We start from the raw sequence: 25,651 nt of genomic DNA on the forward strand, positions 1-25,651 counted from the left end.
GCTTCTCAAGTTCTTTGCATTCTTTAAAAATATTGTACGTTATTTTTGCATCGTTTCTGTAGACTACCTCTTCTGGTCGTATGTTTTAGCTTTTAATATTATACAACAAGCGAGAGAATACTCGTGTATTTTTCAAATACTGATTTTTTTATTTAGTGCCATATTCTGCTAAAAATATTCGGGTTTTAAATATGAAATGAAACCAAATAATTAAAATATATTTAATAATCTAAACCACTAAAAACGAAATAAGGAAGGTCATCGTTCTTGCTTTAAAAATGATGAATTTTCATACAACTCAATCAACAACCTAAAACACAAATTTTAAGCTTCTAGCTTTGAAAATGACGACGATGACTTCCATACAATCTTTCCCTTTCAACCCCTTACAACTTTCTTTATTTATATTTAATCAACAGCGTAAATAAGTTTCAAGATTCTAGCCTTAAAAATGACAATACTGCCATACAATCTTTTAACTCACCTTTTAACCCCTTATAATCAAATTTTCTTTATTTATGAATAATCCTAAAATATATGTTTCTAGCTTCAACTCGAAGATAGAAACTTATTTTTCTGTGTACTATTTCATTTATATCGGTTCAGTAGGTGTGCCATGTAAGCTAGACAGACAGACAGACATAATTACTTTCATATATATAAGGTATTTAATAAACTAAAATAAAAAAGCTTTGGTTTTCAAAAATGTTTCATCGTTCTAGGTTAAAAAATGAATTTCCATAAAAACTTTCATCCCTTATTTTATTTTACGGGTAGGTTTTACAAACAAGTTTTCAAGGGTAAATGTTTTACAAACTTTAAATGTCATATTTATTTATATTTAATCAACAGCCTTAAAAATCAGTTTCAAACTCCTCGCTTAAAAAATGACGACTCCTCCATACAACCTTGCTTCTCCCTTTTTCAACCACTTTTTCGCATTAAAAAGTAGCCTATATCCTTTCTCAGGGTCTAGACTATATGTGTACCAAATTTCATTTAAATTGGTTCAGTGTTAGTGTGAAAGCGAGACACACTGCCAGACAGACAGGCAGACAGAGTTTCTTTCAAATTTATAATATTAGTAAGGAAATATATATATTGAATGTTTCGTAGTTTTTCTGCTGGTTGTACACATAAATCTAACTGAACCATAGTACTAGCTCTTGTAGAGAACAAGAGTTTCTTTATGGACAATAAGCTCTAAATCCTCTTTGTAACGAAGCGCACTCAGTTACGATGGGCACAATGCCGCATACATTACAGTGTCTTAGCACTAGTTGCCCTATATCGTGTGAAATAGTATAAAAATCGTGTTTTAACCCAGATACATTTTTCAAGTATTATTTAAATTCAGCTAGACAACTGTTATCATTCATTCATCCATATCCAAATAGTTTTAGAAATTAATTTGATTTTGTTTAAAATATGTTAGGAATGAAACTTATGTTTATATAATTTATTTTGTTATTTACAAGATACATATAGTACATATAAATATATATGAATAAAATATATGAAAAAGTATACAACATACTTAATCGACTTACATATCTGACATGATATAATGAAAACAGCAGATAGAACGTAACAAATAAGATAGGTCTAATTCTGAAATTTCATTGGTTAGTTAGTGTTACTTTATAACAGAAACACAGTTTATAAATCAAACTGCTTGGTAGTCATCAAATTTACCGTCACATATATCTAGTCACAGAAATTTACCGAGGTAGGGAGTCCCCTACCTCGGTCAATTTCTAGTGGTCAAGTATTTTGAAGTCACAGACGTCCATTACAAAAAAAGAAAAATTAAATTGATTTTTTTTAAATATTTGTACGATGAATAGATGTGCATAGTTAATCAGCGATTATCTAAATATATGCAATATAAATATACCTATGTCCTATTTGCTTATAATTAAGATTGCGCTAAATATATTAACTGTGTTGTAATATATTACCTATATACATTGATGTCCGTATAGCTACATATTTTATGTCGTATTTTGTAAATTAACAAACAGTTTCAACTGTTGTAAATACAATTTTTAAATAAGCATTTAGCATAGGTTTACCTAGAAACCTCTTTAATATATTTTGCTAAAATGGATATTTAACTAAAAATGTTTACGTAAGATATTTATGCAGTAAACGGATTTACATATAGGTTAGATGCGAGGGAAACGAAGCGAAGACCCGTTTAGGTTTCCTTTAAGAAGGATCTCTTCAGGGTTATGTTACTTCAGTTAATATCCTCTACATCACGTAATTCAGATAATATGAATTCAGATATATATTAGCGAAGGTATAACATAGTTTTCATTGCCTATGTCATCATACTACTAATTTTAGTTTATATGCTCACACTTAAACTATTACGATTAAAAATATATATACAATAACAGTGCCCGTAGATAAGCGCGCGATAAATTAAAAAAAATATATCACCTACGTGTTATTCTAGCTAAGCTATATATATATATATTGTAAAGTTTCATCGAAATCCGTTCAGTAATTTTTGCGTGAAAAAGTAACAAACCTCCATACTTACAAACTATCGCATTTATAATATTAAAAGAATTAATAAGATATGTGCATATTTTACTGTAGTGATATTATTACAGTTTGCATATTTTTATATTCTTATATCTAATTACATATTATAAAAATAAATAATATAAACAAAGTGTCACAAATAAAATAATATTACATTATATACAAACGAAATTAGCCTCAATACTACAAAAATTACATTTTCATTTCGTCTGTATTTTCTGTATTCTATCTCATTCAATGAACGTTAAAATGATCAAATTATTAAATTAAAAATGCGTATTTCGATTTCGCTACCACAATCATGTTGTAAATATTAAGATATTTATTAAATTTTCAGTGATCCTGGACACCCATTACGCCCACGTTGTATACGAAAACACTGTTCAATATTTATGGAGAGATGGAATTTATTCTTATTTTTGTGGCCAATATTCTTGGTGTCTGTTTCTAAATTTATATTTTCCATCCTTGCTAATATTATAAATGCGAAAGTAACTCTGTCTGTCTGTCTCGCTTTCACGTCAAAACTACTGAATCGATGTAAATGAAATTTGATACCCAGATAGACTAGACCATGAGGAAGGAGAAAGGCTACTTTTTAATGTGAAAAAAGGGTTGTAAGGGGTTGAACCCTCCTTTGAAAGGTTGTGTAGAAGAATCGTCACTTTTAAAGCTAGAAGCTTGAAACTTATTTTTTCGACTGTTAATTGAATTATATGGAATTCTGTATCGTCATTTTTTTTTCTAAAACGATGAAACTGTTTCATTTGGTTTTTATTGGGATAGGTTATTAAATACTTTTTCATTATTTGGTCAAGGTCACTATTTTACGCGGACGAAATCGTGGGTATAGCTAGTCTTTTATATAAATACTCTTTTTAAAAGTTTCTCTGTTTACACTTAAACACTGAAGGTATATTTGAAATATTTTATTTTAGCACTTTCACGAATGAAAGGAGCGGGCGCGCCGGTAAGCTTGCAAATGTTGCTTACATTTCTGTGATTTTCCAAGTCTTCTTGCTGTTCTTGCTCATTTTAAAATAATTATTATATTCATAACCTTATACCAGTGTAATTAAGAGAACACTGCATAATGGTGCAGGTAACTAGTTATATACTAAGTACTAAACGTTTTTAACATCAATTACTAATGAAACACATCTGTATGATGTAGCTTATTTAAAGATATTAAATATCTCTTAACACTATAATTCAGAATAACTTTATTATATCACTAACAAGTAGTTGTGATATACAATACACCGAATTCACGAGTTATTGTTTTTAACCTAATACGAATTCCGTACATTGTTTCAAGCCAGAAGGGTGTCTTATGATGCGGGTTCTGAGAATATTCAATTCAGGAATTCATTCGCCACATCTTTAAATATAAGTAATAGATAGCAAATACTTTCCAAGGACATTGTATCCTCTCAAATGAAGAGACAGAATGTACTCAGAAAGTTGTGAGAAATAATATATTATCCAGATAAGAAACTTACTTTATATACTATGATAAAGTTCTTGTGTACCTAAGTATGGACATATACAACATTTTATCTCGAATGAAACTACATTCCAAGTAAATAAATAAATAACTCTGGACAATTAACTCAGCGCCATCTAGTCGCACGGTATGCTGAGCTTGTGTTATGATGTTAATGGTGTACTTAGATATTTTTGTTGTAAATGCATACAAAATATATACAGAAAACACCCAGATCTATGCAAACAATCATACTCACCAATAAGTTTGTCCCGTACCAGGAATGAAACCCCCGACTAACCGGAATTAAAGCGGTGTGTTCAACCGCTAGACCATCGAGGCCGTCTGTAGTAGGACAAGAAAGAATAAATAAATAATTACACTTAAAACAAATTTTTTATTCTTAGAACCGTATATAAATACATGTCGATCTCATTCAGTTTATATTAGCTGTAACCGCGACTTCGACCACATGAAACAAAACAAACAAACCTTGACCAAATAAAGAAAAAATATCTAATAATCGAAACCAAAAATCCAAAGTCAAAAGTCCAAAAATGGGACTACGTTTAAATTACAATTTAAACCCCTTAAAACCGTAACATTTTTTAATGTTATATTTAATCAACAACCTAAAAAATAAGTATCAACTTCTAGCTTTAAAAATGACTTTTCTTTTAACTCCATCTCCCCTTTGAACTATACTAATATATATATATATATATATATGTATATATATGTACGTATATCTACTGCGAGAGGCTTCACAAGTATTTATCAATTTGCTACGATATTCGATATTACCGCAGATAATTGGAATAGGGTTGACAATTGTTACTGATAATATCTCCTGTCCTGGTATGCATGTATGCACATAACGCTACAATAGTCTCGTTGCCGCTTACCCGGACGACTGGGAGTCAGTAGTGGGCGGATCCGCCCACGACTTTCATTCTATGAAATAGTGTAAATTTAATATTTCATAACTCAAAATGTTACTTGTGTATTCAGTGACAATAACTAAAATTAAAGTATCAAATAAAATAAGGGAAGTAATCTATTAATTGAGTTATATCTCTATATTGGATCTAAGTTAGAAATATATATTAATTAATCTATACATATAAATAAAATTGGTGTGTCTGTTTGTAATATTGAAATAACCGTTTTTTTACTACAAGCATATTAATATAAATACACCAAAATAACAATTTTTGTCTGTCTGTCTGTTTGTTTCGGCTAATCTCTGAAATGGCTATACCGATTTTGACGGGACTTTTCTTGGCAGGTAGCTCATGTAATAAGGAGTAACTTCGGATACTTTTATTTTAGAAAAATAAAGTTATATTCCACGCGGACGAAGTGGCGGGAACAACTAGTTACAAAATATAGCAAATAAATGAGAATTTAAATGATAAAAGTTACCAATATTCATATATTTAGAAAATTGTAGCAAGTAAATTTAGAATTTCAATGATAAAATAATATCGAAACTTATCTAAGTATTACTAAAGACCGTGTCACTGAATATGTTTATGACAGCTAATTCAAGAAGTCGTTAGCACAATTTAATGTACTAAATTTAAAATAAAGACTAAAAGTATTGTGAAAGGCACAGGAGTAGGTCGTGTGTCGCTCTTGAAACGTGCTTCTACATAATTAAGAGCTTAAAAAGTCCTTAAAGACGCTTACAGCTATCGAAATAATATACATTAGTTTAATGTGCTTAGGAACATATTAAACATAAATGAGTTTACAATCTATCTAATTATACCGATAATTTTATTCATATATATGTATACATAAATAAAATGAACGACTAAGATTTCATCCAATCCTAATTTATTCTTTATATTGTACTAGCCACTGCCAGCCAGGTGTACATATGTTATATATAAAAACCTTCCTCTAGAATCACTCTATCTATTTAAAAAAACACTTCAAAATCCATTGAGTAGTTTTAAAGATTTAAGCAGACTGCGACAGCGACCTTATTTTATACTATGTAATGATTCATCTAACAAGCTTGAATTTATAGAATTGATATATTAATGAATAAATAGGGGGTTTCGAACTCAAATTATGTTAAGTGCAGAATATAGTCCATACGCAACTAACTAACTGTAAGAATTAAGATTTTTCATAACGACAAAGAGCAAGCATATGAAACTGTCTAACTATTTCCCCTAAAACAGCCATACGATTAATTTTATATTATTAAGAAAAGTTAGGGAGTAACATTAAAGTTAAAACAATAAAAAATGTCAATACTATTAAAGATAACTTTATGAAATTTAAACTGTTCATGATGCTTCATAATATTATTATAATATATTTGTTATTAAGTTTGGCGATATTACAAACCGTAATACCTTGGGATTTTTGTGGTAAACAAAAATAATAATAATAAGAGGTGTTTTTTGAGGGTTAACATAAAAAACCCTTGGGTTTTTATCTATATCTTTATTTTACACGAGTAAACTGAATGAGTCTTAATGATACATGAATATAGATCATGAGATCGTACAGATGCTATCTCCAAAAAACGTTTTATTAAAACCGACGAAGTTGCAGGTAACGGGTACTTTACTATAAACTTATTTCAATCAAAACATACAGCACTCGGGGCAACGTGCTCCCTTATTTAAAGTTATTTAACGTCATTAAATGTTTTATAATTAAAAGAAACGACAACGTCAGAAGTTGAATAAATAGAACGTACAAGTTACGGTAAACTGTAATATGTTCTTAATTATTAGATTTTCTACGATGGGAACCTTCTAAAATAAATAGTAGCCTCTAAAGGGGATTTCATTTAGTCGATGAAGTCAGATAAGATACCTAGTTGGTTGTTATTTGAACGAACTTCATTTACTTTCTATTCGTTTAGTTCTAAGTGTTATACGTTGTTAACGTTGTTTACAACAAATCTTTTAATATTGCACTACAATATATCTCGCATTAATATATAATTTTGAATGCACCTGAAATTCTATAACGTTTCATAATTAATGTTTCAAACATAACAATATCTCATTAAAATATCAAAATCTCAAATTTCGTGCAATGTCGATAATTTTAGGAAATAAATACAATGTAGCGAATAATATTATTATTATGGGCAATGAAAATATTAAACAGTAACATTTAGTTTCAAATGTATATAAATATAAATTAAAATACTTGTTTGTTTTCAAAATTAAGTAATAATTTTTTCAAATACTATTACAACAATTGCCTTACTCCGATTCTGACATATTATTGTATAACATATAAATACTTATTTATACCTTTCAAATTAAATATTTGCGTATATTGGTATATATTAAGATACAACGATATCTTCGACATAAACTGACAGATATATAAGAGTAACTTCTAATGCAATTTAATATTTATTTCTATTTCACTTCCTGATAGATATTTTCGTATACTTTTCTTATTGAAACATTATATTAAAATCTATGGAAATAAATTTACTTTATTTTTATTTTTTCTATTATTTCGGGCAACTTAATAAATGGTTTATAAACTTATTTTTAGATATAGTTATAGTATGAGTTCTTATCTGTGGTTATACTGAATCACGAAATACACTGTACAATAAATGATTACCGGAATTTAATAAAGATGCGATGAAATCGGTTTTATATTAGATGCTTACTGTAAAAGTAAAATGTTGTATGTAATTACTAGTATTCAAATATTTAACAGTCGAAACACAAATAAAAACAAACTCATATCAAAGTGATTCGATTTTCATCATTATTATGTCCATTTTATAAAACCATTCCAATCTCTCGTTTGTTAGTCCAGGCGTTAATAAAATATAGTGAAAAAAGCAATCTACCGATAATACTCGTAGAAATCAACTAACGAGTATAACCAATTCATTCCGCTTGAAGATAATAAAAAAAAGAGTATCCTACAAACTGGTTGAACACATAGAATAGTAAGTTTTGAATTGACTACTCAAAAGGGTTTCACTCACAAATATAAAAATATAAGTATTTTTATTCGATATCTCTGATATGTTTTTTAATTATTATTCGCTGTTGCTAGCAACAAATAAATATAATATGCTTTAAGTCTATGGTAATAGTATCTAATACAGAAGTCCCATAGGGTGGCACCGTTGATTCTTTTTCTATCTTTTTTCCATGATTTTGTCTATCATACGCTGCTCAGTGAAAATTAATTCATGTCATTGGATAATTAAAACAATATACGTCATAAAATCTATTGAACTGTATATTTTTTAATTAATATCACTACTATTTTCTTAGATGAGCTTAGTCAGAGTTATTGGGTACGTCTCGGTGAACGCAAGACTTCAGATACTCATTCGCTTCGAATATTTGAATCCAAAGCCTGATGCCGTCTCTTAGATTTTTCTCTGTTATCAATTAGTAGATATATATTAGAATAAGTCAGAAATAAAAAATTTTATAAAAAGTTTTTGGTGTCGGTCACATGTAAATCCACCATGCCATCATGCCACCACACCATGTGCGCTGTAGCATGGTGCGGGTGACAGTATCATTAATGCTTCGGTTCACTCTTAAAAGTTGTCGCGATTTACAAAATAAGACTTAGTATTTCAGTCGTAATATATGAAATCAAGTTGTTAAATGTAAAATTAGTAACTGTCACCTGCACCATACTACAGCGCTCACAGTATAGATATTTTTTTTGTAAATATGTACATAATTTACATCGTAGACTCTCAGATTGATACAAATAATCATACTAATGAATACAAATGCGTGCGAAGAATCGAACCCGCGACCATCAGAAGCAAAACGGTGTGCTAAACCGCTAGACTACCGAGGTCGTCAAAATATTATTTATGGAAGATGTTGACTTAAAGCTGAAGCATGCGGTGAATTTACAGTGTAACCCCCCGGCTGGTACAGTAAATACTAAGATAGTATCCACCTATTCATACCTATACTAACGTATTCATACCTACCTCGTATATCCGTCTCTTTCTTTTACACGGATGATAAAATCGATAAATTTGGATTTATAGTCCAAGCGGGTGGTCGTAAAAAGTATGTTACTGTGATTTTACTAGATTCTTGTTGTAAGCTGCAGAAAGAAATTTATGAAGTCTATGTCTGAATCTGAATAAAATAGTGTGTAATAAGTCGAAAATTAAATGAAATATTTAATGCTTGAAAAGTTTCACACATTTTATAATTTCTGACATGCAACCGACAAGACTTGTCTGTTGCATGTCAGAAATGTTAATTCTGGTTATTCTTATAATTAAAGAGCCGTATTTATATAAATATTAAGTACCTACATTTTTTACAATATCAGTATATCCACTACTTATTAATGAAATATTTATAAATTATACATGTTCGTACTATGTATTGTATTAAATATAACAATCAAATAAACAAAATATCTATCTATCTAAGTACTCCTGAATACTGTAGTAAGATTTACTTACTTATGTTACACTTTTTGAGGTGAATTATATACAACTAGCAGACCCGGCCATGCATTGCTGTGGCTAAGGTTTTTGAATAAAATAATATTGCGACTATAAATTGAGATGTAAGCTATCTTTCAAGTTGGATCAAATTACACACAATGTGCAAATAAAATTTGCGATTGATTCAGTAGTTTATTAGTCCATTGCGGGCAAACAACGTGACACCTATTTTTTATAAATAAAGTTAGTGTTGATATAAGTTGTCCCATATCAAAACGATCCACCTCATCCCAGGGAAACATCTTATTTAGTATGAAAATAACATCCTGATAAAATTATCACGACAACCGTCTAACTGGCCTTACTATTTCATTGGATTTTCATGGAGGATAATACCTCCATTGATACGTCGCCAGAATATACCACTAGTGCAGACAGGGGCACCTGGGCACTATTCCATTAGCATACAATTACAACAAATATAGGTAGCTACACTCATATGAGTATTACCTTATTATTATAAACGCGAAAGTTTGTGAGTATGGATGAATGTTTGTTACTCTTTCACGCAAAAACTACTCAATGGATTTTGTTGAAACTTTACAGTGATATAGCTTATACACCAGAATAACACATATGCTATAAATTTCACGCGAGTGAAACCGCGGGCGCAGCTAGTACAATATATACGTATATGCAGTTACAGGTTAATTTTACCCTGCTCCAACCTAGATACTGCATAATGCAAACTTTTCGAAATGAATAATAATAGGTACTATATAATAATAGGTATTATATAGTAGGTAATACTTATGTCTAGTCTTAAAATAGGTGATATACCAAATGTAATAATACAAAAGGTATCTGGTATTAAATATTTTATAATAAAATTGTTTTTGTTTGTTGTCAAAGCTTAAAGTTGGCTAGCTGAGATTCCTATGAGAGAATTTCGGCATTGTTCTCTTATAATCTTAATATCATACAATTGCTAGTTCTTTTCCGCGAATTAGTACAGCTTTTTATTTATATAATAAAAACAGCAATTTATATAATAAAAATCTCATCTCATTTACAAAACGCGATCTAGACCCAAAATCACAAATGTTTTTGTCGTGCGAGGAATCGAACCCACGACCATCGGAAGAAAGGCGGTGTGCTAAACCGCTAGACAACCGAGGCCGTCACTATGTACTGTAATAACTATGTATTGTACAATAAAGCATTACAATGAAACAAACACTAATATAACGAGATACGCGTAATGTAATTATTTTGTCCTTTGTACCACAAGTGTCGAATAATCATATCTACAAATAGTATTGTCCATAATAACTGAATCTGATTTTGTAAAGTGCTCTTCACAATAAATCAGTAATTCCATTATGCGATTGATACGTACGTAACATTCATGAAAAGAGCACAATATGCAAAATGGATAATAGCTCTTATTGAATGTTTAAAATATCAATGTTCAATATAAATTGTATATTACACGATAACGTACGAAATAAAAGTATAATATGCAAATTTATTATACATATTTTGGTATTGATATTTTCACAATGCACAATTCGCGGGAACTGTTTTATTGTAAACACAGTTATTGATATAGGTGATAAAAAATGAAACATTTTATACACCGGTGCTACAAACGATGTTATTGTTTCACCATAGGTTATGGGAATAAAACAAAAGCGACTGCACTATGCTTGTTACCTACACTGAAAAGTCCAGGTTTCAACAATGTAGAATATTAAAGGCCTGCAGTGAATTTTCGCATACTAACACTGATCGTGATCGTTATCACTAAACTGCGGATGCTGGGAGGATTCCAATCAAAAGGCTATTCTTCTCGATACATTTCATGTGACTATCATATGCTTCGGAGCACAACAGCAATGTTACACAAAGACTATTAATTTCTTCTTTCACTTATATATGCATTTTCCACTTATAGCTTTTATAACGAACCGAACTGTGTACACAATATGTTGATTCTATTTTTAATGTCAGTAGGTAGGACTGTTATGGTCAAATTAGTAATTATATCTTGTATTCAATAATATACATGAGTATATGAAACACACATTTCATCTTTACTATTCATATATTTACTTCAAGTTTGTAAGCTTAAATAATATTAATTAATTAAAAACATATTGTGGTGGTTATCTCACTCAAACTAGACTGAAATCTGCTTTAGCGGGGCACGCTGGTGAATGGTTACCGTTGACGGTAATACAAGCATACCAACCGCTTAGGGTTCTTAAATTTATTAACAAGCACGCATTAGTAGATATATTTACCTACATTGCGACTGTATTTACAATAAAAAATATATTAATGTATTCTATAAGTTGGAAGACAATACAAGCCCTGCTCTGCAAAATTATTAATTAAAGTTTGTTTATTCCTGTGAAATATGTTAAATCAAATTAAAAATCATTTATTTATGTAGGACATTTTATCCGCTGATGAACGTAATTTTTTTGTATTTTTATTTTTTTACTATCGTCCAGTTCAGTATACAAATACAATTGAGATGAACTGGCAAGAAACTCAATTGAATTACAGTTTTTTTTTAATTGCACAGTATGAAGAATAGCAAGAATATATATTTATAAATATATGAAATCATATATACTTAAAAAAAATAATCCTTTGTTTGACATCTTCAATATTAACCTCATTTCACTGTCATGTGTAGCCTAGCTTATATTAGACCAAATTTTTGGCAAAGTTTGCGTAATAAAATGTGTATAATATTGAGCACAATATGAAGAATACGGAAAATATGTATGTAATAAACACAAAATCTCAGTTGAACGAGTCGTAAATAGGTACAAAGAGAATATAGCTATTGTGAGTTGTGATATAAATGTGAAACTTTAATAATACTATACATAATATAGAATCTACGTAACCATTGAGAAACTTCTCGGTTTTTCGTTACTTCATTGACTGTAAATGTATTTCGTAGGAATCGTTATTTTTGTAAACATGCTTTTATCGGGATTCCTTCAGGTGTTACAGTTCATTACTCCGACTTAAATGGAACATTTGTGTGAATGAAATCCAATTACTAATTTAAAACTCAGCTTCGAGCGTATGGCTTTATTTTATTTAAATTACTGAATCCTTATAACATAATATTTTATTACAAATTCTATTTTCTACAATAGAAAATAAATATTAATTACGAAACATACGTTTAATTAGTGTAAAGATAATATACCTTACTTTACCTAGTTTTATATATGTTAATATATAAAACTAAAAAAACTTGTAGCCGTTTTTTACCAACATTATGCGACATGGAAAATTCGGCAAAGCTTACACAGCGCCATCTAGTCCTAAGTTTAGCTAGCTAACGCTTGTGTTATGGGTACTAGATAATTGATAAATACAGATATATATATTTTTTCGTAAATTAATACACATACACATTATATATAGAAAACACCCAGACAGATACAAAATACATACTTATGAATACAAATGTTTGTACCGTGTGAGGAATCGAACCCACGACCATTGGAAGTAAGGCGGTATGCTAAAATGCTAGATCACCGTCACGTCCGTTTTAAATTCATAGTTAATATTTATCATATTTGACAGTAGAACCTTAGTAATTTAAAAAATTGATAGTTTTATTAAATATACGGAATAACCATCAAAAAGCGGTAATGGTTATTCACGAAATATAAATGTAAGCTGTAAAATACGTTGCAAATAGTAATTGTTAGCACTTAGTTTAATACTCGTTGCAACTACGCATTTACGGATATATTTTATTTTAATCCGCTTCGTATTACTTGTTATCTCGTATTACCATCACTTCACGGAATAATAAATTTAATAAAATTATTTTATATTTCCGGAAATTCATTTCCAGATATATTACAGTGTTAAATATTAAATGCATTTACAATTATTCTTAACCTGATTTATGCAGTGGAAAATTGTGATCTAGAGGAAAAGAATATTAAATATTGAAGATAGCAGATTGCCGTCGCAGCAAGCATTCTTTTATTAGAATAAAAATTGCATTCAAAGATTTCAACCGTAGTCTACTCAACGTCGGTAAATCGCAATAGAAAAGAAACTTACATTTTTATTAAACGAATCAATATCGCGTAATATGCATGAATTCTCTCGTAAACATTTCGTCTGACATTTAGAGAATACTATGAAATGTTGCAATATAGTAAGCTATATTGCAACATTTCATACTATCCTTATCTTAGTCCTTAAGCCTTAATCTTTACATAGTATAAAGCAAAGTCGCTGTCGCTATCTGTCCCTATGTAGGCTTAAATCTTTAAAATTACACAACGGATTTTGAAGCGGTTTTTTATAGATAGAGTCATTCAAGAGGAAGGTTTATATGAATAATACATGTACACTCGTGCGAAGCCGGGGCGAGTAGCTAGTAATATTATAAATGTGAAAGTAGGGTTGTTTGTTCGCTTTCACGCAAAAACTACTGAACCGATCATCACGAAATTTTGTACATATGTTCTTAGAGGTATTAGAATGAACATAGGATACTTTTTTATTAAAAAAACAAATATTTTTGATTCAATGCGAGCGAAGCCGCGGGTAGAAGCTAGTAATATTATTAACGCGAATGTTTGCGAGTATGGATGCATGTTTGTTACTCTTTCACGCAAAAAGTAATAATCGAATTTTGATGAAACTTTACAGTAATGTAGCTTATACATTAGAATAGCATATTAATTAAATAGATATTGTGTAAATTGGGCGAAATATAATGATAAATATAAAGTAAGTGTGATACAGACGAAGTTGCGCGGGTTGGCTTCGGGTATTTTAGAAACTTTTGCCGGAAAAGTATCATCATGACCATTATTTTTAAGTTATCGTATAAAGTGCATGGTCTCACCTTTTCCGAGCAGATTGCTTTGTAGATTAGGTTTTCGTTTTAAAGACACCTAGGTATATAAATACCTATACATTGTAAATAAACTGGCTTTTAAAAAAAAAGTAATTCAATTGAGTTTCTTGCCAGCTCTTCTCAATTGTATTGGTAGGGGAAAAAATTATAATGTAAAAACTTGACGTTCATAAGCGGCTAAAATGTCCTACATGAAGAAATGATTTTTGAATTTGAATTTGAATTTTAACGTCAAAATATTACAGTGTATGCGTGATGACTTTGTTCTTAGAAATTGCAACACATAGAAATTGCTACGTGTGTCATGTAAGGACGTGACAACCCTGTTCATGTATATGCAATAGCCACCGTAAATAATGTGGACCATCGGCTAGTTATCATAAAGACCAGGTGACCCACAGGATATAAATTTCTAAATGATTATTTATAGCCAACTTGAATGGTTTTAAGTTACCTATAAATAAACATTCAGAAATGCTTGTTCAATGAAAATGGAAATCAATAAAATGGCTATATCTGTCCATGGACAAGGTTTTCTATAAATTTAACATAAAATGTGTTATATAATTAAGAATTGATTCAAATATTAATTTAATTGTAATAATCTTATAAAAGTTTGTTGCTCTTGCACGCAAAAACTACTGAACGGATTTTAATGAAACTTTGCAGTAGTATAGCTTATACATCAGAATAACACATAGCCTGTGTTAAAAAATTTCACGCGAGCGAAGTCGCGGGTATAGCTATTAATTAATAATTGTAGGGAGAATACAAAAACATTAGTCATAATTTGATTATAATATTGATTTAATGTTGCAGAAATGGAGTACAGTTACGAAGAGGACGAGGGTAGTGACGTAGACAGAGAGTTGCGTCCAGTGGCGCGGCGGACCGCTAAACATATCGCCGCCGGAGAAGAGAGGCCCAGGATCAATTCCAGCCAGCAGACCACTCCCACTGACGGTAAGTAACATTACAATACTTATAAGATATATAAGATAAGACAAAAAATACGGTTGGCTTGCATTATTTACACTACATATACCATTAAATATCTGCGTCTTATAAATGTAAGAGAGCACTGATACAATAGCACAGGTGTAATACCTAGTTTGGAATATCAGGGTCCTCATTTTGTATTGCGCAACTTTCTGCCATTCAATTACCTAGCTAATAGCTCTCCTTTTTAATCTTGTGGTTGTACAAATAAAGCATTATTATTATAGTCGCACTTTCTCAGCTTTTGCTGGTTTTTTTCCAAACTTACGGGCCAAAGAAACCAAGTATTATTATTATTATTATCATTTATATATATTTTATATATCTCCCTTTTTACTGGGTTAATACGTTTATTTATTGTTATTATTTTTGTTAATTAAAAAAATATACTGTGTTCTTCTGAACCGAAGTAGCTATCCATACTGGACGGTAGGGATAGCGATAAAAATATGACTCAAGAGGCCGATGTATGAAGTCTTATATTAATAAATAATTCGTAGTAGGAGTTTACGCTTGTCGGCTAAAAATAATACGTATCTTGTATATATGTTAAATATCTAAATCAATAAAAAAGATACGCCCATTATTTTTTTTGTATGGGATTAATTTTTTTTATATAGCAATAGACTCGAATCCACAACCAATGAAATTGTACCCACCACCACTACCTATAAAATGAAAATTAGACCCAATAATTATAAATTATTGCATTTATTTTCATAATCTAAAGGTTTTATTATACCAAATAGCCCAGATAAAGTAAGCTCAAGTTAAGTAAATCTTTCTGTAGTAGTATTATTTTAAAATTAACAAGATTATTTTACCTACTGACACAAAATTTAAAAATCTGTATTTCAATATAAATTTTAAACACTTTTGAAGAGAACAATTCAATCATTTTTGTATATTCCGCAAGCGGAATGCAGCTTCAGCCAATTCGATTTACACAAGAAGAATATATTATTTATTTTCCAGCATTTCAGTGCGCATTTCTTGAATACTACCTGAATAAGATTCAAGTATGTTCGGTATATGTGGCCATTATTCGTTTCACATATTCCCAACTTTACAAATACTGTAGTATAATATGTATTGTGTACAGTAAATACAATTTTTGTTAAGATAAATAATAATTCTTGTATTATATTAATATTTATTTATCTCTCTTTCTTATAGAAATGCAAACCTTATTCTCTATTTTAGACGCAAATGTGGATTTTTCAAAAAATCCTTCTCTTATTTAGATTACTCAAGAAATTTACTTCCTCGTGTTTCTAATTTCGGCTTTACGGCCTCAAATAAAGTCGTTGAGTCCCAATTAGCACTTCTATCTTTACGTTAAACTGTAAGCTATTATATTTCCCTCGTAATTCAAGTTAGCTGTACATTATTACTATAAATAGAATCTATAATTATTTTACCGGTGATGCGTGGAGCACATTTGCAACTCTGATAGTTATCGATTATTCAATTAGTATGCCAATTTGCATTGATTTGCATGCATGAAACAAAAGAGACCAACCTAGGATGCTTGTACTTCTAATGAATACTTGGGTAAGTGTATACACTTACACCAACTTCGTATAACTCTGGAATCACAATGTTGCACTGTCTAAGTGCGGTAGTGTGGTTTGAAAGTTATGAGCGTACTGTTAAATTAATGTAATGTAGTAGATATGTATAAATAATATCCTATGTTAATTTTCATGCTTAAGCTATAAACATTCAAAAGGAAGATGCCTTTATGTTACAATATTTAAAATTATATAAGTCAACCGTGAAACAATTAAAATTTGAATAGAAATAAGTATAGGTACTATTCTTATTCACACAACAAATGGTCCATATTAATTTTGCATGCCATTTGCCTTCTAAATTACGTATGACTTTTCAGACGAAATAAAGATATTTTTATTTGATAAAATACATTAAAAACCTCTACAAAAATAATCATTGCGCTCCAGCAATTACTGCATTCGCACGTTTCAGGACTATAACCGGCTGCATACTAATTTAATTATGGTTTGTAGCACTTCCACTATGAAGCTGGATCTAACGCCACTCTATTTATAAAGTGTGTCAGGTGAATAGGGTAGGAGTTACACAAAATATTCAAATAAACTATATTTATGGTACAATGTATAACTGAAAAAATATCTTCATCAGTTGTTAAGATAACACACTGTTTTTCTTTCATACCCACTGTTAGAGCAAAGTAAATACTTTATAACGTTTTTCTTTGGTAGTGTATGAATACACCTGACTTATACATATTTCATATCTACATATTATTATACTATGCTAATATAGAATTTAGTTAATTTATATCTCTCAGTATAAAGTGAAATCTGCCAATTCAAATCATTTTTAAATCTTTTACAAGCGAATTATAAGTATACACGAAAATACTAAATAGTTATAGAATATTATTAACATATTAGAACTCTCAAATTTTGCTCATTGGTTTTTAACTATATATCTAAATATATATATATATCCATTCTTGCCTGTTCGCAATCCTCTCGTTATTTACTCTTTTTTTAAACATATCATCTTAAACACAGTCCATCATCTCTTTTTCGGTTTTCCTCTGCCCTTATAATCACACACATTCAAATGTAACACCTTTCTTAAAATATTATCATCACTAGGTATTACATTCCCATACAAATAAACGGTTACTCTTCAACCTTTCCGACATCATCGACATATACTATGCTACTATGTATTTATATCAGTATACTATTTAAAAGTTGTTATCTGTTTTATTAGAGAGATTCATACATAAACGAGATCGTGACTATGAATGCCTACTATAAAGGTACAGGCAAACTACGTACGCGTTCATCAAATAAATCAGACCTCTACCGACTCACATTCGGTAGTCGGGGCTTCAATTTTCAGAAGATTTATTGAACAATGGCTCATCAATTTATATTCATATAGAAAAAAGTTTAAGGATGTTTATACATAACAATGTGATTTCATAAAACAAATATTATATTCCTCAAGTATATTACATATTACCCATATTATAAATGCGAAAGTTTATGAGTATGGATGGATAGATGGATGTATGTTTGTTACTGTTTCACGCAAAAGCTACTGAGTGGATTTTAGTAAAATGTTACATATAAACATGAAGAAATAATCTTCATATAAAAGAAAATAAAATTAACTGTGTAGAGGACTCAAATTAAATAAAATAATTTATAATAATTATACATCACAAAAACACATAGGCTATTTGCATGCGAGAGAAACCGCGGGAAGCTAGAAAGATATAAATAACTTATTATATAATTAAAAACATTTTATATAAGTGCTTATTATGACTGTCTTCTCTGTCTATAGGTGCTTTATATTTTTAATCGTGCTGTATCGAATTATTGCAAACAAAACAAGAGAAAAGTACCATGACATGATATATTTACGCAGTATCAGTTTTCGTGGCCTGCACCCGCATGGAAACCGTTTATTTTTGTTCTATATTTTATCAATGCGTTTATACATCAACGTAGCATAACAAAGAAGAACAAAGAACACATAAAATAAAATACAGAAGTTTTCAATTTGATGCGTATGTTGATCTATAGAAAATATACTCGATTATTTCTTGATGGATTTTGATAAAACATACACTTACGTGTTCTTAGATTGGGTTCACACCTCACTACATTAAAGCATTTACTGAAAATCCAGCTCTTTTTATAATAACTTTAATATAGATATATATAACATACCTACAACCTGCAACGTTGATTCAAAAATAAATGGAATTAGATTCAGCTGCATAGATTTGGTCATTCTCATTTTATATTTCAGAAAAATATGAAATTTATTATATACCTAATAATATATTTTACTTATGAAATACAATATCGTTAAGCATATAATACAATAATAATTACTCGATGTATACTTAGGGCGCCAATAAGATATTTCTAATATTATATGAATATTAGAAATATCTTATTGGCGTCGTGGTATGATATAATTACATATAATTATTAGATACTAGCTGAACCCGCGACTTCGTCCGCGTGGAATAGTGACCTTGACCAAATAAAGTAAAAATATCAAAAAGATACTAGTTCTAGCATCAAATGGCGAATTTCCATACAAACGTTTATACCCTAATTTAATTTAAACCCCATAAATATGTTGCCGACTTCCTTTTTTAAGAATACAACCGTGAGATTCAATAACAAAGTTAATTGTAAATATTGCAACAAATTATTGTTTTCTGTTTCCTCTTAGTTTAATGGAATAAAAATCTAACAGCTTGTAAATAAATTGAATCTTTATTGCAACAGATAAAACTGTTAAAGTAAAAGACTATCGCTGTATCGGTTCCACAATTGAATTCTATTAGCGCTGTACCAGGGACGGATAGAAATAACATTGTATTCCTTTAAAAGTAGTTCCACAATCCAGTTGAAAGTAGGGCAATGAAATAGAAAGGAAACATAGTAAAGAGTTGATCACTTAATGTTTTGAATAATATTACCATTTGGAAACATGATTTCCGTATCTACACTAATTTGACACTAATTTTATAAAGATAGTGTGAATTTCTGAAACTACTGTAATCTTTTAGTACATTGTTTTAGGCTAATTATATTTATATTTTCAATCTAGAAATCGGAGAAGCCGTTATTATTTTGGCATCATTACACAGTATAAAACAAAGTCGCTGTCACTGTCTGTCCGTCCCTATGTAGGCTTAAATCTTTAAACGTACGCAACGGATTTTGAAGCGTTAGAGTGCTTCTAGAAGAAAGTTTATATATATAATACATGTACACCTGTACGAAGCCGAGGCGAGTAGCTAGTATTTAATAAAGTATTAAGCTTGTTTATTTATGCTTATAAAATATATATTTATCTATAAGTGTATATAGTATCTAGTGTGCCTCCTACCTTCTTTCTCTATGTAAATACACTCTGTTAACAGCAGGTGTCTGTAAAAGATTGCAAATAGGGACAACACCGCCTTTTGTAAAACATTTTTTCATTGTTTTTTACTTATTTTTCTTCGTTTATGTGTGCGCAATAAAGAGTTATTATTATTATGATAATAATCTCAGTACAATTCACACAGTGCCATCTAGACCCATCTAAAGCTTGTGTTATGGGTTCTATACAACTGATACAAATAGGTACATAGATATTTGTTTTCGTAGTTTATGAACCAAAGTGCTTCTAAATAATAGAGTTAGATCGAAGTCGAGTAACATTCGATCACGATTCATTTCTGATTTACCCCCTCACTGGATAAGACTTCAAAGGTCGTAAGTTTAAATCAGACCAACTCCCAAAAATATGTGGATCCATTTAAATTCTTGGTGATGGTAAACAACATTGATAAATCGAATTAATCTGAGAGGACGGTATGCTCGACTCTCGCTTGTAGAATGTGTTCGGTGAAATGTAATCATCACATAACAGGATTAGTTCTAGTGGATATATTAAATTACCAAGCTGAAACCCATTGGAATGTTATAAACGAATAAATAAATAACTCTGGACAATTAACACAGCGCCATCTAGTCCCACGGTAAGCAGAGCTTGTTGTTATGGGTACTAGACAATTGATATAATAAATATTTACATACTTTTTTTTGTAAATACATTCATCCAGAAATCACCTAGATCGATACAAACAATCATACTCATGAATACAAATGTTTGCACCGTGCGAGGAATTGAACCCGCGGTCATAAGAAGTAAAGCGGTGCGCTTAACCGCTAGACCACAGAGGTCGTAGATCCCAAGGAATCGAAATATGAAAATAATATTCAAACTTGATTTGTAATTTGTGTAATTTTGCAGATAGGTAAGTTTTATAACAATTATTTCTTCATGTTTAGAGAGTGTTCTCCATGAAAGTTAGTAATAGGTACTTGAAATGCTATCGCTAGTTACTTGATAGGTGTATGCTATACGTGTAATGTGAAATTGTCTGTCTAACTTATACCTATACTTGAAGTTTATAAACTTTGAGCACTGGTTACTAAGTTAGACAACTCGACGGATGAGCTAGATATGTTACAACGATACTTTCACGAGTCGATACAGAGTTGAAATGAGCGAAATACAGATTAATTTCCCTGCCACACACAGAATATTAAAAGCAATTACTGCTCTGTGAGTCTAGTTCTATTTAATTATTTTAGGAACATTAACGGTGCAAGTTTATATGTTACTAGCTTTTACCCGCGGCTTCGCACGCATAACTTCATTGCTGGCTATGGCTATGGCGCTGAAGTAGCAAAGTGCTGATATCTTATTTTTTGTCTTTTATAAAAATACATTTGTTTTTTTTTATAAAAAGTATTCTATGTTCATTCCAATACCTCCAAGAATATGTGTATAAAATTTCGTGATGATCGGTTCAGTATTTGTTGCGTGAAAGCCTAACATACAACTTTCCTTTCACATTTATAATATCAGTAAGGATTCCATTACCTTATACTTCTTTCTATTTTATAAAACTCTCCAAAACTATCTCATCCTCAGTAGGTAGTACCTACCAATTTTAATTACCAGTTAGTGTTCTTAAGTAATTTAATTTAGTTAATTAATAAGAACACTAACTGTGCCCGCGACTTCGTTCGCGTGGTTATCAAAACATTATCGTTTTCCCCGTTTTTGCAATATTTGTCACTGATGCTTCTCTTCTATTGGTCGTGCCTGCTTTTATATACTTTAAAGCTTCCTTGACAAATGGACTATCTAACACAAAAATAAAGTTACAATTCGTACAAGTAGTTCCTGAGATTAACGCGTTCAAACGAACAAACAAGTTCTACAGCTTTATAATGTTAGTACATATATTATTTAAACGAAGTTAAAATAAAGAATTTATTTGTGTGTGTAACGGGATACCTGTAACGAAATTCAACGAATTATTATATTTTTTGCAATCGATACCGACGACCTATTCGAATTCCCATGTTGGTACCTATATATCATATCAATGTGCCAGAAATGGTAATCGATTTGTTTTGTTTATGGACGAATACATACTTGTTATGTAGTATATTCATGTTAAAAAATAAAATGAATGGTGCTCTTTGTGTCTAAACTAATTCTATTGTAAGCCACGTTTTTATTATAATACTAAATGTACAGGATTCCTTACATTCTGGCCGCTTGCTGGCACGACATTCCTTATATTTAAATATTTATATTTTTATATGAATATTTGGTTTCTACGGTTTTGATATACAGTATTGTTCTTGCCTTCTGCTACCATACTAGTTTTGTTACGACATATATTTATATAATATACTATTATACATTCACATTGCGACTTTAATTATCACCATCATTGGCAGCACCGACCCCAGAGACCTACACGTAGTCCCACACACTAAAGATGATCTCCCCTCCGATCGATCCCCCATCCAATTCAATCGATATTACGAAGGCCTGAGTCGAGGTTCGAACCCCTAGCGGTGCCCTCAGACTTCAGTCGTATCCGTCAGGCGGAAGTTGCCTTAAGTCCTTCCACGGGTTTGGAGTGCCATCTGCTCTCGTCCGGTGAAGCTGTAAACGCCAGCTGCAGCCAACAGCATTAGAGTAGAAACTAAAGATGATACAATATACAATGATTGATAGTTTCATGAATACTGAATTCAAATTATTTCCATTTCACAGTCCCGTAGGTATAACTAACGTTGATGACCTAGAATTGCTAGCTATTGCATAGTAACTGCATTACCTTGATTGAAAGTTTGTTCCCGAGTTGGCGCCTCGTCACTGTAACTCAATTATCATGACTTACGCTACTGGTACGGGTTAAATTAGATTGAACTACTATTTCAAACGAAGATTGAAAGTGTTAGAGTTAATTTAGAACTTTGTAACAAAACTATTGTCCAGTCTGACTAGTCTCTATAATGTAATTATTCTGTAATAGAACTGATTCATAGTGACAGTGAGTCTGTGGGTCTGTGACAAGGAGTAGGTTTCTACTAATAAGGAATCTGGCAGATTATTAGCGCTGCTGGAATAAAAATCATCAGCTTTTGCTGAGCGTGTTAGGTATTGTTTTTTTTTGGTATCTTATAATAATATATTTTTGTTAGATATTCCTTCTTTGTCTTTAATACAATAAAATGAATTGACTAAGATAGATTTGGTTCATATTCGTTAACATTTATAAAATTATTTAATGAGTAAGATATAGTTCTATTCTGACGGGGCACTAAGGTACTTAAAAATTTCAATGCAAGACCTCTTTTGCATTGAAATTTCTAAGTACCTTAGTGCAGTAACACGAGCGTCTTCTGACAATGTTTATATGCTCTTGCAACGGTTGAGTTACCTAGTAATGATAATGAGTTATTATAATAGTGATAATGAGTTAGTATAATAGTGATAATGAGTTATTACAATGATGACAATTAGTTGTTATAATGATGATAATGAGTTACTATAATTATAGTAATGATAATATCATAACAGATTACTCTTGTTATTTTAGTCCTTCAGCATCAAAGCAGCATGTTAATTCCTGCATTGCATCTTCACGGCAAATATAGTTATGATAATCATATTATAACCAGTTTTATACGACTTTCGACTTAAACGTTATATGTATAGAGTCTAGTATTGTGATTTCAATCTTTAAAGTTTCGAAACGAAATACTGTTTTGTATGGAACTTAAAACATTTATTTTGCAACTAACTGAGCTTGCGATTTCGTACCCGTGGTAGAACAGTTTATAACTTTTAATAAAAGAAAAACAAGGTTGTATGTTAAGTATATATTCATGAAAACTGGTTATAAAGTTATGAATTTTCTTAGAAATGTGTTCTGATGAGCGAGCACAGATGTATAGAAAAATACAGGAAAATTAATTGTTTGACTTAAATTCATAAATACCTCAAATATTTTTTTTCACACATAACAGTGAATAAAAAGAAAACAAATACACTTACTTATGAACTTCGCAATAAATATGTCGCGTTAACAACTCTGATTTCATAATATATTGCCATTTAATGTAATATGGTTTATTAACATTTTTGTAAGATTTCCATTTCTTACGTTGATTAACTTGAAATATTAATAATTTCTTCATGTTTGCGGTAATAGGTTTCGACATTTAGTTCATGGATTTTAAAGCTATAATAGTTGAAAAAATATTACAGATTAAGTATTATTTATTTATAAAAATACATGTATAGGACCTAGTTATTATTCTAACTAAGAGGTAATTCAGATTTAACTATATATCATATTGTTTAAAGCCATTTAACAGAATTACTCTTTTATATGTAAAGATGTAAATTCAATAGATATTTTTAATGTAAATGATTATGCATAAAACAAAAAGTTTTTACCGAATAATCGTATTCTTATGAAACCCACAAAAACACGTTTTTATAAGAATATTTTTTCTTCAATATTCCTCATCATCCTTTTTTCGTATTTGATTAGGTAAATATTTTCTAATACTTAACATTCTATATTATGTTTTGCTCTTTTCATGTTATGGAGAGTTTCCTCGTATATGAAAGGCATTATTATATCTGAGGTATTGTGTCACGGTGTATCAGTAATATTAAATTTATTTCTAAATGATATTTAAGATCAATCTATGTAAATAAGATATGGACAATGATAAAAAGGAAACATTCCGTCTTTATATTTGTTTATGTAAAGTGTGATACATATATTAGTTGTATATAATATTATATAGAATTCAAAGTTACACAAGTAGCGGTGCCCACATTTATACATAAACGCCATCAAGTTATTCTACATGTAAAGTTTAAGTTTAGAAAACAATTAGTTGAAATATTCAAATAGTACTTACGTGCTACTCTATTCTGAAATATAGGTTGAACAACATCTATCACATACATTTTTATATTGTATTACATATATTACAATCAATTCCGAAATGCATTGTAACATACGTATGTTGCTTTATCTACTTTCGTAATATATTACACTTTATTAACATGGTGAGTTATTGTTTACATTCAAACAAATACAGTCTTTACTTGGACGTTTCTCTATTAATTTATATCCTAAGTTATAATTCAGAATAGATATAAATACGATACGATAAGATGCTGCATCTTCTATAGACTTGTGTGGTGTAGTACAAATTCTAATGGCGAACTAATACTTATTTGTGCATGAGTACGGTTTGTACGACTATCAACCTAATCTACTAGTATGTCCGGCTTTATTCGGGTGACTGGCAACCCTAAGTAGAACTAA

At 30.3% G+C, this 25,651-nt stretch overlaps 1 protein-coding gene across 1 annotated transcript in view; it reads left to right on the plus strand.

Moving 5' to 3' along the window:
* The window catches only part of LOC131853020 (uncharacterized), a 116,368-nt gene that overhangs the window by 27,310 nt on the left and 63,407 nt on the right, over nt 1-25,651 (plus strand). The window contains exon 2 of the mRNA XM_059203811.1: nt 15,226-15,369. Coding sequence (XP_059059794.1) covers nt 15,226-15,369 — 144 coding nt within the window. The remainder of the gene's footprint in view (nt 1-15,225; nt 15,370-25,651) is intronic.

This window comes from Achroia grisella, unplaced genomic scaffold (genome assembly GCF_030625045.1).
Source record: "Achroia grisella isolate CSIRO2021 unplaced genomic scaffold, CSIRO_AGI_Agris_v1 utg874, whole genome shotgun sequence".
Lineage (NCBI taxonomy): Eukaryota > Metazoa > Arthropoda > Insecta > Lepidoptera > Pyralidae > Achroia > Achroia grisella.